General features: G+C 51.8%; 4 protein-coding genes across 4 annotated transcripts; all 4 read left to right on the top strand.

Annotated features, from left to right (window-relative positions):
* Positions 1-314: 314 nt before the first annotated feature.
* IAR55_003335 (uncharacterized protein) lies at positions 315-2,469 on the top strand (the record flags this gene model as incomplete). Its single annotated transcript, XM_066946442.1, has 5 exons — positions 315-494; positions 642-1,415; positions 1,620-1,755; positions 1,807-1,919; positions 1,981-2,469. The coding sequence occupies 5 exons, from the start codon at positions 315-317 to the stop codon at positions 2,467-2,469; spliced, it is 1,692 nt and encodes a 563-aa protein (XP_066802834.1).
* A 1,012-nt stretch (positions 2,470-3,481) lies between these two features.
* Positions 3,482-5,899, top strand: IAR55_003334 (uncharacterized protein; the record flags this gene model as incomplete). The annotated part of the gene is made up of 6 exons (XM_066946441.1): positions 3,482-3,656; positions 3,707-4,375; positions 4,427-4,560; positions 4,618-4,691; positions 4,745-5,223; positions 5,286-5,899. 6 exons carry the CDS (start codon positions 3,482-3,484, stop codon positions 5,897-5,899), a joined length of 2,145 nt encoding a protein of 714 aa, XP_066802833.1.
* Positions 5,900-6,436: 537 nt separating this feature from the next.
* IAR55_003333 (spermidine synthase) lies at positions 6,437-9,474 on the top strand (the record flags this gene model as incomplete). Its single annotated transcript, XM_066946440.1, has 14 exons — positions 6,437-6,470; positions 6,547-6,582; positions 6,642-6,660; positions 6,732-6,771; positions 6,831-6,916; positions 6,970-7,117; positions 7,191-8,214; positions 8,267-8,283; positions 8,342-8,466; positions 8,576-8,782; positions 8,837-9,068; positions 9,122-9,196; positions 9,251-9,331; positions 9,406-9,474. 14 exons carry the CDS (start codon positions 6,437-6,439, stop codon positions 9,472-9,474), a joined length of 2,193 nt encoding a protein of 730 aa, XP_066802832.1.
* Positions 9,475-10,590: 1,116 nt separating this feature from the next.
* Positions 10,591-13,781, top strand: IAR55_003332 (uncharacterized protein; the record flags this gene model as incomplete). The annotated part of the gene is made up of 3 exons (XM_066946439.1): positions 10,591-11,400; positions 11,500-11,577; positions 11,661-13,781. The coding sequence occupies 3 exons, from the start codon at positions 10,591-10,593 to the stop codon at positions 13,779-13,781; spliced, it is 3,009 nt and encodes a 1,002-aa protein (XP_066802831.1).
* Between the last annotated feature and the right edge of the window lie 53 nt (positions 13,782-13,834).

The following is a 13,834-nucleotide window of genomic DNA, read 5'->3' as shown; positions in this document are numbered from 1 at the left end:
CAACAGAGAAAAAAGGGATCAAGTGAAATTCGAACAATACAATCCGGACAGACGAATGACATCCATATAAAGCAGACGTTGTAGCACGAGTGACAAATGGTGAAAACATGCACGAGATATGACATGGTAGATATGATCAGGCGGGATTGCCGTAAGAAGAGCAAAAGTCACTCCGGTCATCGCCGAGACGACCACATGTGTTGTACGTCAAGACGAGTGCACTCTCTCAGCTATCGGCTTCGATTGAACATCTCTCCTACTGTACATCTACGTTGGTTCCAGTGTGTACAGAACAATCACACAGATCAAGGACGATGGGAGGACACTCGTACACCCCGCTACCGACGCATAGCGATTCGGAGCCTTCTCCGCGATCGAGCGATGACTCCGGTTCACCGGCGGTGCATGGTGAGACGGGAAGATGGTCTCCGGCACCCCTGATTGACCTTTGGGAGGGAGACGACAAGAGTCCGCGAGCGTCCGAGAGATCCTCTGTGAGTGAAATCACTTCTTTGAGTCACTCGTGCGATGCATTCTGCGCCATGCCCCGACACGGTTTCATCGAGACATACTGGAGAGTGAGAGTGTTGCTTCATGAAATCCACTCGGCTGACTATTTTCTTTCCCACGCCTACTTGCAGACATACACCCCACATCGAGCATCACAACCACGGCCACAGCCGACGACAATAACCCAACGTCTCATCGTCTGTCTCCTCCTCATCACTGTCTGGCCCATACTCTATCTCATCCATTCGTCCTTCCTCTCACCATTCTTCACCCTCTCTTCGCCATCCACATTGACCACCGTCCCACCTCTCTCACCTTCTTTCCTCGCTCAATGCGATTCGCTCCTCCAATCTCCTCCTGAAACATTCACCAACCGACTCCACTCGCTCGTCAAAGCTCTACCTCCTTCGACAGGATGGATCGCCGAACCCGGGCCTAGTGCGGAATATTTCTTGGGAGGATTCGGAAGTTCAGATTGGTGGTTGTCCGAAAGACCGTTCCTGATCCATGTCGCCAATTCCTCTTCCTCATCAACTCCTTTCCCTGTCAATGACGTGGCCCAATCAGCAAAGGATAATGACAGACTGAAGAAAGATCTGCCCACGATCACTCTACTCACACCGGCTTTCGAAGCTCTTCGAGCAAGTCTTATCTCCCTTCCGGACGAAATAGCAAGGAGGGTCAAATGGGTAGAATGGAAAGAAGATCAGAGTCCTTACTCTGTCTTGGAACATGCTGTGAGCACCCAAGGAGTCGTATTGGATGGGATGGTGAGACATTTCGTGGGCGAGGGATTGAGGGGTGTGTTCAGGGAAGAGAAAGGGGAGGAAGTCGTCCAGGCTGTCAAGACGATCAGAGAGAGAAAGGATGAGAGGGAAGTCGGACTGTTGAGGTGTGCAAATCAGGTGAGTACTATTTGCTGTTCATCTGAATGGGACATGTGGTTTGGCAAGGAGGTAAGGACTGCCAAGACTGACGGCCACGTACATTTACGAGGACCGGGGGAGGGCGTGGATGTCGACTCAATGGGCATGTTGCGCTGTCCCAGACACTTTGATGGGTGTAGATCAATACACAGTGCAAAAGCTTACATTCATTCCTGCACTCAGTTGACCCTACACGCGACCAGGAAGACCAGAACGAGAATGTATATCGGTATCACGGAGTCTCAGACCAGCGCAATCCTGCATGAGGAGATGGCTGCAACGGGACTAACAGGTGGAGAGGGACTGGTACTCTTTGGAGGTGAGTCGCTCTAGCGAGACACATCGGTCCGGCATTGATCGCATTGAACAGAAAATGCTGCGCTACCTCATGGGTCTGGAACCGATCGAGTGCTCGGTAAACATGATCTGGCGCTTATTGACACTGGCGGGAAATGGGGTGGGTACGTCGCAGATGTCACAAGGGTGGGTTTCTCAAGTAACCACATTTTGCGTGAGATAGCGCTTTAACATGGGTCAACCGCAGACGTTCGCCCTGCCGGACTCGGAAATCCCCAAAATCCACATCGATATATGGGAGACAGTTCGCCGAGCGCAACATGCTCCCTATGACCTTTTGCTATCCTCTAACAGCACCGTTTCACCAATACACGCGGAGCTAGACAAGACTGCTCGAAGGATAGTCACCGCTTCCAAGGCCCCTTCCGACTTTGAAGCGGAGGCTGGACCAGATTTTAGTGTGTTCACACACCGCCTCGGACACGGTATCGGCTTGGAAGGCCACGAATCGCCTTATCTCGTCCAAGGTCCGTTGGGCAGCAAACCCGTCTTATCAGGACATGTGTTCAGTTTGGAACCGGGAGTGTATCTCCCCTCGGACGGTAAAGAGGATTGGTTCGGGATCAAGGGAGTCGGAGTAAGATTGGAAGATTGTTTTCTCGTCACCGAAGACAATCAAGGAAGACTGGGAGGGGAATGGTTATCTGGGCCAGTGGAGAAATGGGGAGATATATAGTCGATGTGAGAGTGATATGTATAATCTAGATGTCTCACAGGATGGACACGACCAGATGTCACCACTTGTGCATGTGCGATGATGGAGAAGACCGCTGATCTTAATCCGCAGACTTGGACTGCCAATCAGGCAGTAACCGTAACGACGAACCTAGAACGCGTTTCCGTGTAACTGAACGTTACTGCTTGGCCACCGTAACGCGCGTCGTATTCATCACGTTCATGTTTCAGCGATTCCTTCTCCGATCCCGACTGACTCTGCTCAAGACTTATCGGGGATCGACGATGTAACTCGCCGACAACATTACACAGTCAAGCATAGGGACCACATGCCAGGACCCGTAGGACGATGTGGGCTCTCAAGCTGGCGTGACTTTTCAGATATCCGCTCACAGAGCTACGAATCGAACATCTTTTTTTTTACGACATCTACAAACAACGCCGATCATCTGTTGACATGAGATGTCGAGCAACTCTGGATAAGCTTCAAGAAGGCTTATTAGGATCTGCATGGCGATGCTCAAAATAGAAGGGAAGGGAAGAAAGACAAAGATATATGTATCTCCTGCAGGAACGCCAGGATATGACCAAAGCGTTTCAGATTTCTTTCCCCCCCCCCCGTTTCTTGTTGTCACGGATCCCGCATTGCCCACCTCGTTGCTCGTTTCATCCCTTGTGCTGAAGCTGGACATTCAACTTTCCTTCGACCCTATTCTACAAAACGTGTTTGCTCATCGGTCGCTATCATCATGAAATGATCGCCCCGTTCATATTGACTTCTTGATCGACTCAGCGCATACACCGTTGATTTGTCTTTATACCTACCATACTTCGTACGATCGCAACAGTCTTCCTTTCACGACCACACCCACGACCACGACCACGACCACAACATCTTCAACGACCACCAGAAAGACGAAAATACAACCTCTCAGCCGGATCGACAGGATACACTGAAACACCACACCCACTGATATTTACTGTATCTATACACAACTAGACACCACACCGCCATGCCTCTCATGGGGAACCCTTCTCTCGCAAGGGTCCTTTACGGTCCTTCGATGACGTTCGCAAACCTGGCAGCTACTGCTCCCTCCTCTGCCGTTTCTTCCTTGCAAGCCACAGAAGTTGTGAACATGACACAAGTCGTCAAACAACAAAAGGCCGATCAATTCGCCTTGGATAGTAAGTTGCTCTCCCGGCTTCCTATGACCACGCTGACATGCCTGCCATAGATGAGATACGTTACATCGTCCTGCTCGGTTTTGCTGGGATACTCGGTGCCTGCATGATCTTGTCACAACCTCGTTTCCTGGCAAGAGTGTATGCCTCCATGCCTCATCGAGAACGAAACCAGGCAGTCGGCGGAGGAGATCTTCGAGATGGATGGCTCCTCAGACGGAAAGGACGACCACACCCTGGAAGCGTCAAAAGTTCACGTTGGACGATCTCCAAAACAGACAACGAAGGCAGTGGACCTTTAGTAGACAGTCATACTCGATCACAACAGCTACAACCACCGCCGCACCTCAATCTGGCCCTCTCCTTCCTTCCGTTCTCTTCCGCTCTCCTCGTTTCACCTTTCGCCAAGTTGCCCAGAATCGCCAGATCGTACATGACCTTGACCCAGCTCCTTCTCATCCTCTCCTTCGTCGCTCTCCTGGCTTTCACCCTGATTTACAAATCAGATCTCTCACCATCGACCCGAACCAAAGGCTCCGGACAGAACTTCCAGCGGGCAGGAAGTGTCGCGACAGCATTGATACCTCTCACTATAGCTTTGGGTGTGAGGGGGAATGTCATCGGATTGTGCGTTGGAGAAGGATATGAGAGGCTGAAGATCTTCCACAAGGTGATCGGAAGACTCCTCTTCGTGGCTGTCATTGTGCATGTAGTCGGATTCTGTAAGTCGTCCTGCTCTTCACCCTGGATCAGACGGCTTACCTTCGATCCAGATGTCAAGAATGGGGTCACGCTCCTGGGCCTCCAGCAGTTCATTGTTTGGGGCTATATATCTTTCATTGGCATTCTCGTCATGGTGGTCACCTCTCTGCCTGTCATTCGTAACGTGTACTATGGTGTATTCAGGGTGAGCCTAAGATGATAGTCAGATCGCAACACGTAGCTGACAAGACTACCCCTTCAGGTCTGCCACTTTGTCGGTATGATCGCTGTGCTGCTTGGTTTAGCGTTTCACCGGGACGAGTGCATCCCATACAGGTGAGCAAGCTTCGATTTACCTTCGCCACTCGTTTGCTGACGTTTTCTTCAAGCGTCGCCGGGGTCTGTATATACACTGTATCAATCTTCTGCTCTCTTTCCAAGACTCGATTGGCTACGGCTACAATTGAAGCGTTACCGGAAGCTAGTACCACCGTGGTCACTATCCCGAGCTTGCGTTCGGGTTGGAGAGCTGGTCAACATGTTCGTCTTCGAGTCCCTGCTTTCGGACTACCTCATGGTCTCGAATCACACCCATTCGCCATTGCCTCCTCGCCCAACGGGGAGGGCATGGTTCTCATGTGCAAGAAGGCAGGTGACTGGACCGACCGTTTGTTCCGACATGCAAGCGGTTCGAGCTTTCAATCAGACGAACGACGACGAAAGATCACTGTCATCCTTGAAGGACCTTACGGAGGATTGGGAAACACCTTGATCCCCTCTTTCTCGTCCGTACTTCTCGTCGCTGGAGGATCAGGTATCACTTCAGCCCTGGGACATGCACATGACCTCATCACTCGCGCTCCAACCGGTGTGGTACGCGCGAGAACTTTCGACCTCGTATGGCTGGTCCGTACCGAGGATATGGCCAAGCCCTCATGGCTACCTTGATCGACTTGGTGAATGATGCTAAGGACTGGGAGTTGACTTGCAACAGCAGAAGGGGCACTGGACAAGGTTTCGGTCAAGACGCAACAGCTTTGAGGGTCCACATCTATGTGACTCGGTGTCCAATCAGTTCACCGATCACCTTACTTGCTCCAGCTAGTCCCTTCGATGATGACCGCAACACGGGAATACAACACAAAGGCTTGAGTGAAAGCGGTCAATCATTAGAGTCCTTGGTCAACTCCGAGGAAAGACTCGAGTGCGAAAAAGATCGAAATCGCTGGCGTTCTTCCATCCTTCCGTCAACAACCGTTCCCTCATCCTTGATCTGCGAACCTTCTACGGGTGCCGTCCCGACATTATCAGGTATATCGGTCTACCCTCTTCGACCAAACTTCTCTTCCATTTTATCTAACACTGTACACGAGACGATTTTACGACATATCAAGAAGGCGACGCGACCCAGCGGAATATGTGTGACTGCGTGTGGTCCGCATGAGATGGTACAGGGAGTGAGAGACGCCGTGAGGCTGTTTGACTCCAGCAAGAAGTGGGAGGTGGGCGGCATTGAGTTGGAGGAAGAGCGGTTCGGATGGTGAGCGCCACGCTTGCTAAGTGGACAGGTCGTGGGTGAATTTTGGAATGTTTTGTAGTCATAAGATTCGTGCTCCTTTTCTCTGTGAGAAACGAGATCCATGTGTCTGCTATGCATGGTGCCTCCGGTACAGTACAGCTGCGGGTGCGATAGCAGCAAGACTCATGCGATCAAATTTGTGGGTCAACGAAGACGATCGAGGAGGCTCATGAACCCCAACAAGACCTCCCAAGGCTAGATTTGCAGGAGATCACCGAGATGGTGGTGACTGACTCGTTGATTTCGGATTCCAGCGCATCATCATCAGGTCTGTTATGATGTTACTAATGACGGATGAAGCCGATTAGAAAACGTTTTGTAATCCCTTCGACTCGAGGCGGCGGACTCCGACGGTGCAGTGGAAGTGATTTGAACGGGAACAAAAATTCGACAATCGTATAAAGGAAGGAATTTCTCTGTGCACTCTCGAGCACAATAACGAGGTTCATTCAGTCTCTCTTCAGTTCTCTTCACTACACACATATCAAAAGACATAGTAATCATGTCCGCCCCCCTTTCTCACCCTAACATCGTTGGTGAGTCCTGTGGCTTCGTCTCGATCCCGGAACGGCGCACTTGCTGATTCCTGGTGTTGGTCTTTGACCTTCACAGACGGTTGGTTCAGAGAGATCAACTCCCAATGGCCTGGTAAGTACATCCAGACCTTCCTTTGACAGTTCATCATGCTGATATCCATATGTCTACAGGTCAGGCTATGACCCTCCAGTGAGCAACTCGGATCCGCTTGAAGAGAAAGGGAAACGAAGGCACAGCGACTAACGTTGATCAATCGATAGGGTCAAGCAGATCTTGCACATGGAGAAGTCTCTCTTCCAAGTGGGTCCTACATCCTCTGCCCCTATCAAGCTCTGCACAGCACTGATGAGTGTCCACAGGACGTCCTCGTCTTCGAGTCTGAGACTTACGGCAACGTCCTCGTTCTCGACGGTGTCATCCAATGTACCGAGCGAGATGAGTTCTCGTATGTATGCCTTCAGCTCGACTTGTGCAATGGTCCGCTGATGTGTGTCACAGCTACCAGGAAATGATCACCCACCTTCCTATGGCTTCTCACCCCAACCCTGAGAACGTCCTTGTTATCGGTGGTGGTGATGGTGGTGTCATCCGAGAGGTCCTTAAGCACAAGTCTGTCAAGAAGGTTACTCTCTGTGACATCGACGAGGTGAGTAGAGCAACTAGTAGCCAGAGACGACTTGGAGGTTGAAACGAAGCTGAACGCAACACTCCCTACCCAGGCTGTCATCCGAGTCTCAAAGCAATGGCTTCCTATCATGTCTGCCTGCTACAAGGACTCCCGTGTCGAGGTTCACATTGGCGACGGTTTCAAGTTCCTTCCCGAGCACAAGAATGAGTACGACGTCATCATCACCGACTCTTCTGACCCTGTTGGTCCCGCCGAGGCTCTCTTCAAGGCTCCTTACTTCCAATTGCTCCACGAGGCTCTCAAGGAGGGTGGCAGCGTCTCCACTCAGGCCGAGTGCATCTGGATGCACCTTCCTTTGATCAAGGAGCTGAGGGAGACTTGCAAGAAGCTCTTCCCCGTCGTCGACTACGCTATCACCACCATCCCCACCTACCCCGCTGGTCAAATCGGCATCATGGTCTGCTCCAAGGATGCTAGCCGAAACGTCGCTGTTCCTCTCCGAGCTGTCCCCGAGACCAAGTACTACAACTCGGACGTCCATCGTGCCGCTTTCACTATTCCCGAGTTCGCTCGATCCATGCTCGAGGATGGTGTCAACGTCATGCCCAAGTTCAGCGGTGTCCGACCCGCTGCTACCACCGCCCCTACCACCAAGAAGAAGGTCCTATTGCTCGGTAGCGGTCTCGTTGCTCCCCCTTGTGCCGAGTACATCACCAAGCACAATCACGAGCTCACCGTCGCTTGCCGAACTCTTGCCACAGCCGAAGCTCTTTGCAAGGACCTCCCCAACGCTACCCCCTTGTCTGTCGACGTCGGCTCTCCCGATGCTCTCCGACAGGCGATCAAGGGTCACGACGTTGTGGTCTCCTTGGTCCCTTACACCTACCATGCCGCTGTCATGGAGGCTGCTCTCGAGGAGAAGGTCCACGTCGTTACCACTTCTTACGTCAACCCTGCCATGAAGGCCCTTCACCAGAAATTCGTCGACGCAAATCTCATCTGCTTCAACGAGATCGGTGTTGACCCCGGAGTTGATCACCTTTGGGCCATCAAGACCATCGATGAGGTCCACAAGGCTGGTGGTAAGATCAAGAGCTTTTACAGCTACTGTGCTGGTGAGTTCGCTTTGACCTGTTGATAACCATCGATGCTGACTTTTTCTCCCAGGTCTTCCCGAGCCTGCTGTGAGCTTGCAGTCCGCTGCTGAGTGAGACGAAAGATTTGACACTAACAAACACATAGGCTTCTGACAACGCCCTCGGTTACAAATTCTCTTGGTCACCTCTTGGTGTCCTCATGGCTCTCAACAACGACGGCAAGTTCTGGAAGGACGGCAAGATCGCTGAGGTCGCTGGCAAGGACCTGATGTAAGTCTTGGACTAGCGGAACACGCGCTAACCAGAACAGGTCTGCTGCCAAGCCTTACTACTTCACCCCTGCTTACAACCTCGTCGCTTACCCCAACCGAGACTCAAGTGTTTTCAAGGGATTTTACGGCTTGAAGGACGTCCAGAACCTCGTCAGAGGAACCATGCGATACGCCGGTTTCCCCGAGGTTGTTACCGCCTGGAAGGAGATCGGCCTCCTTGATGATGCCCCTCAAGAGTACCTCGCTAAGGACGCCGCTCCTATCACATGGCGATCTCTCCTCGCCAAATCCCTTGGAGTTGAGGCCTCAGAGGCGTGAGTGACATACTTTGCGGGATTGCGGACGTCTACTCATTGTGCTTGCGATAGTGCTGTTGTTGAGAAGCTCCTCTCATTGAAATCTTTCGGAACCGACTCCAAGATCCTCATCTCCAAGTTTCGACAACTCGGTCTGTTTTCCGACGAGAAGGTCGTTCCTCGAGGTTCCGTCATGAAGTCTCTTGCCGCGCTGCTCGAGGACAAGTGTCAATTCCAGAAGGGAGAGGTCGACATCGTCCTCCTCCAACACACCTTCGAGATCATCAACGCCGATGGTACCGAGGTGAGCTCGTTATGAGATGCTACCCGTCGAAATTCTGCTGATAAACATGATAGCAAACCATCACGTCTACTCTCGAGGAGTACGGTGACAGAAACGGTGGTCATTCTGCCATGGCCAAACTTGTTGGTGTAAGTCATCCTTGTCACCTTCTGTATAGGTTTCGTAACTGATACGCTACGCAGGTTCCTTGCGGTGTGGCTGTCCAATTCATCCTTGAGGGCGTGCTCAAGACTCCTGGTGTTCTTCAGCCTTACGACGAGCCCGTGAGTGAAAAGTGTCACGTATGCTAGTGAGACATACCCGGGGCTAAACTGACGTAAATACATACCGCTTTCAGACATGTAAGCTCTTCCGGGACCGACTTGAGAAGGAGGAGGGCATCACCATGATTGAGAAGGTCATCTAGATAGAGATGGAAGTATAGATACTGTATGGTATAGTATTGACATGACATGGATTCGGTGCTTGTGTGTAGAGTATCTGGGACAGACCGCAGTTCAGAGAGGTAAAAAAGCTGCGTCCATCTGGGACTACGCGTATGTGACACCGACAAGGACCGGGACGGCCAGCCCAGCTGTCTTGTCCCAGCAAATGAAGCACCGATCGCCGTCTTGATCTGGACACGCAATCTACAATAGGCAACATTGAGAGTGCCGATCTCCTCTCCAAACGCCAGCGATTTGTCAACACAAGATTATCACTTGAACTTCCTCCAGAAGATATTGTGATGCTCATGTCCAGGTAGAAGTGACTGGATGATGAATGATGGGATGAGCGTGATGATGAGTTAGACACCGCAAGAGGAGAGGCTTGCAACGTTGGTCATAGAGTAAACTCGTCATGTCTCTGATCCTATATGTGATTCACGCGTTCTCTCACACTCTCAGTAAAGATGATATCATTGGCCAGTGATCTGATCCGTGATCTCTCACGACGGGGCTCGAGGTTTCATCCCATCCCATCTCATCTCATACGCTTCTCATCCCCCCACGAGCATGATCAGTCAGATGGTTCACTCACGTATCGTTTCTCTGATGCGGGAATACGAACGCATCAATCGCCAGGTGTGTGAGAGATAGAGGGAGAGGGCACCTCACATCTCTCCCCGGAACATTCCCAGATGATGATAATGTTTCCAGATCAGGTCGACGCGTTTTTCCCTGACAGCAGTGGTGGGACAAGAGTAATAAAATGTTCTCATCGAGGCACAGTCTCGCTATCATTTGGTCACATCTTTCACATCTCCACGACTCGGCCTCCTCGTTTTTATTAGCCTTTTGACACGAGGTTCTGAGAACGTTGGTTTCGTGCTCTCTCTTTCTCTTTCTCTTCCTCTCTCTCCCTCTCTCTCTCCCCCTCATTAACCCCTCCTCCATCCCCCGTTCCTCTCAATTCCTATTCTTCTTCTTTCTTTCAATTCTGCCTCGTAGATCGAAACACATCCTTACCGGGCGGACGGACAGGCAGACAAGATCTCTGAGGAGGCGAGAGAGACTTTACACCCCCCTAATCTCGCCTAGTCATGTCCTTCAGTCTCGGTCCCGTTCCCGGTCCAAATGCAAGTCGTACGAATCTCAAGAGGCGCGGGTCGCTTTCAGATGCAGACGTAGGAGGACAACGTTCCTCTTCCGACGAAAGTGGTAGTAGTAATTGGTCACCTCCTGATACACCCACACCGATCCGATATCATCCACTTCCTCGTAAAAGTAGATTACAGCCTGGTCGGTTTGGTCAATCTCGACCTCGACTTCAGCTTTCATCACAATCACAATCACAACCACAATCACAATCACAGTCACAGTCAAAGTCAAGGCCGCGAGGTCGTGGTAATGATGATAGTGGATCGGAGCGATTTAGCTTTACCGTTCCAATCCCCAAGCGACAAGCTATCATCACCTCGTCTTCTTCCTCGGGTAGTGGCGGCAGCGGCAGCGTGAGAAGATCGGCATATACATCATACAGAAGTGGTCATGGAGAAAACTTTTCTTCTTCGGCTTCGGAAGACGATGGAGAAGCTACCGAGACAGAGATGGATAGCGCATTACGAGGTCTGCCCTCCGACCTGCCTTCTCCAGACACTTGTTGGTCCGGCGACGCAGAGGGAGATGAAGTTGATATGAGTTTGTCCAATATCCCTCCTTCACCTTTGCCGACACCGTCTGTCCACAGCAGGAAGCGGACGATCTTCAAGGGCAAGAAAAGGATGAGAGATGTCCAGTTCCATGATGCAGACGCGGGAATGCAAGGCTGGAGTGACAGCGTCGAAGACGGTGACGACGAAGCAGAAACTGAAAGTATGCTGGATAGAAAATCCGTCAAGTTCCAGAAGAAGGTGTGTGAAGACGACCAAATGACTATACTTCCCCCCCCCCCCCCGGCCCGGATCGCCCTGATACTACAGCCAGCTAATGCTTTTTGGTGTGCTTGTCAGTCACAGTACTCTGTGGACGTGAAAATGGTGACCTCGTACTCCTCGATGGGTGGAATCTGCAAGCGCATGGACGGTCTTGTGAGTGCTTTAGATGCTGTCAGACGTGTAGACCTTTTCCTCCTTCATCACACTGATCCCTCAACTGACACTATAAACTATAGCAAGCCTCCAGCACCATCTTGCCGATGAACGTCGACACCGATTACCCGGTTGACAGCAAGCATCCCGAACTGATCACTCACAACACTGCGCCCAAGCTAGCTGCTCGGCCCTCGCGTGCTAACCGTCGCCTGAGGACTCACAAATTCAAACGCGGTGAACAAAAGAGATGTTTCCAGCAACTTACAGCTTCGGAAGATCCGCTGGTCGGACTCTCCATATTCCGCGATTGGAATGGTATTGTCGTTGCCAAACCCGAGCTCGTCCCCGATCCTACCAGCATGGATATCAGCGATTTCGATGATAGCGTTGCCAGCGATGCCGAAATGAACGCCTCGAGCGATATCAAGGTTGAGAACGCCGACGAGGTATCGGAACAGCTTCAAGTGGTCTTCGACGATCTGATGACTTCGACCAATCGAACCAAGGTCAGAGCTTGTTATGAGCGAAGCCTGCCTCTCGCTCGAGTTCAGCTCGCTGCTGTTGACATGCAGCTGTCCAATCCAGCCAAGGGGATTTATCGTCGACCACGGTACCATGCTTTCCCCGAGAGGATGCCCGGACAACATTCCACCTCTCATCTACATCGCAGTTCTCCATCCTCTCTTCTCCCTGTTCGCAGATACCTGTTGAAATCTCAGCTCCGCCGTTTCCAAGCCAAGGACAAACTTCGATCAAAACCGGGACGGACTGACTTCGGCACATGTATCAGCGGGCAGGCTTTCCTAGCTCTTCTTCGTACTAAGCGAGCCGCTAGTCAAGTCCGTCGTAGCAGGGTTCATATTCACAACGAAAGAACTAAACAAGGAAACTGGCGAGCGATGATCGGTACCTGGTGGGGTCATGCAGAGGTCGTTCGGATGACCAACAAATGGTGGCTTCCTCAAGTGGCCCCTGCGCAACTGCGTCTACCACCGAAGACCAGGGATGAAGTCGAGGTCGAGAACATCCTCTGTAACGACGACGATGACGGGAGCATGGCCACAGCTTCGATAGCCTCACCTTCTCCTTCTTCGTCATGTCGTGCAGGTCTCCGAACGTCCAACCAGGCGAAGAAGCGAGCGGCTCGTGATAGCGAAGACGAGCGGTCTTCCGAGGTAGAAGAGCGCTGGGCTAGACGAAACCAGCTTCGAAATCAAGAACTCCAGGCCTACAAGCTCACCGCTCAACTCGTCTCTGAACAAAGAGAAGAAGCTGTCCGTCGAAGACAGACAATCGAAGCTGCCCAGGCACGCATTGCTGAGATGGCCGAGCGAAGACGGGCCGAAGATCAAGCCAGACAGGCGGAACAAGAGCAGGAGCAAATACGAGCAGAGGAGCTTGCGCGTTGGCAACGAGAGGAAAGCGCTCGTGTCGCTCAAATCGCAGCAGTGGCCGAACAAGAGGCACTCGAGAGGGAGCGATTGCAATCGCCGCCCAGCCCCGTCTTCTCGGAAATTTCATTGATCTCGGAGCCGCCGGAATATGAGTTCCCCTTCTACCCTGTTGTCATAGCTCCGCCCGCAATTCTGCATGCGTCTCCGCCAGCACCGGTCCCACGACGTGCTCCCGTGCAAACTTCTCCCGCTCGATCGGATATTCTTCCCGACTATCTTCCGGACAGATACACCAATCTCTCACCTCCGCCTCCTCCACCTTACAACGCTAGAACCGATTGTCATACCGTGATTGCACCCATCTTCATCGAGGACGAAGACGAAGATGGAGACGACACTGAAGGAGAAGAGGACAACGAAATTGAGCTAGCCTCAGCTTCGCCCCTTGCTCCTTCTCGTCGACGAATCCGGTACACACGCTCATCCTCACCACAAGTGATTGGTGCTTTCCCAGGAATGATCCATGCACCCACCCCGAGTCGGCATCTGCGCCAAAGACAGATTGACCCTGTGAGGGCATTTGAAGCCGCTCTCGAGCTCGAAGAGGGTGACGTTGATGGGGATGTCGAAGCTGAGATCGAACGGGAAACCTCTCAAGTCGAAGACGGTTTTAATTTCAACAATGAGGAGGAGGACGAGGAGATAAGCGAGGAAGAACAGGATGTAGTACCAGGTGGTAGAGTCGCGGCTGTCTTCCAGAGAGTCTTTGGTCTAGTCTGGGGAGGTGGCGGTGCTGCTAGGCGTTAGTTGAGTCAATTCTTGCGTTTATTCAATTTGTGATCGTTCTTTCTCAATCATCT

Source organism: Kwoniella newhampshirensis, chromosome 6, assembly GCF_039105145.1.
Source record: "Kwoniella newhampshirensis strain CBS 13917 chromosome 6, whole genome shotgun sequence".
NCBI lineage: Eukaryota > Fungi > Basidiomycota > Tremellomycetes > Tremellales > Cryptococcaceae > Kwoniella > Kwoniella newhampshirensis.
This window is presented reverse-complemented; position numbering and strand designations above follow the sequence as displayed.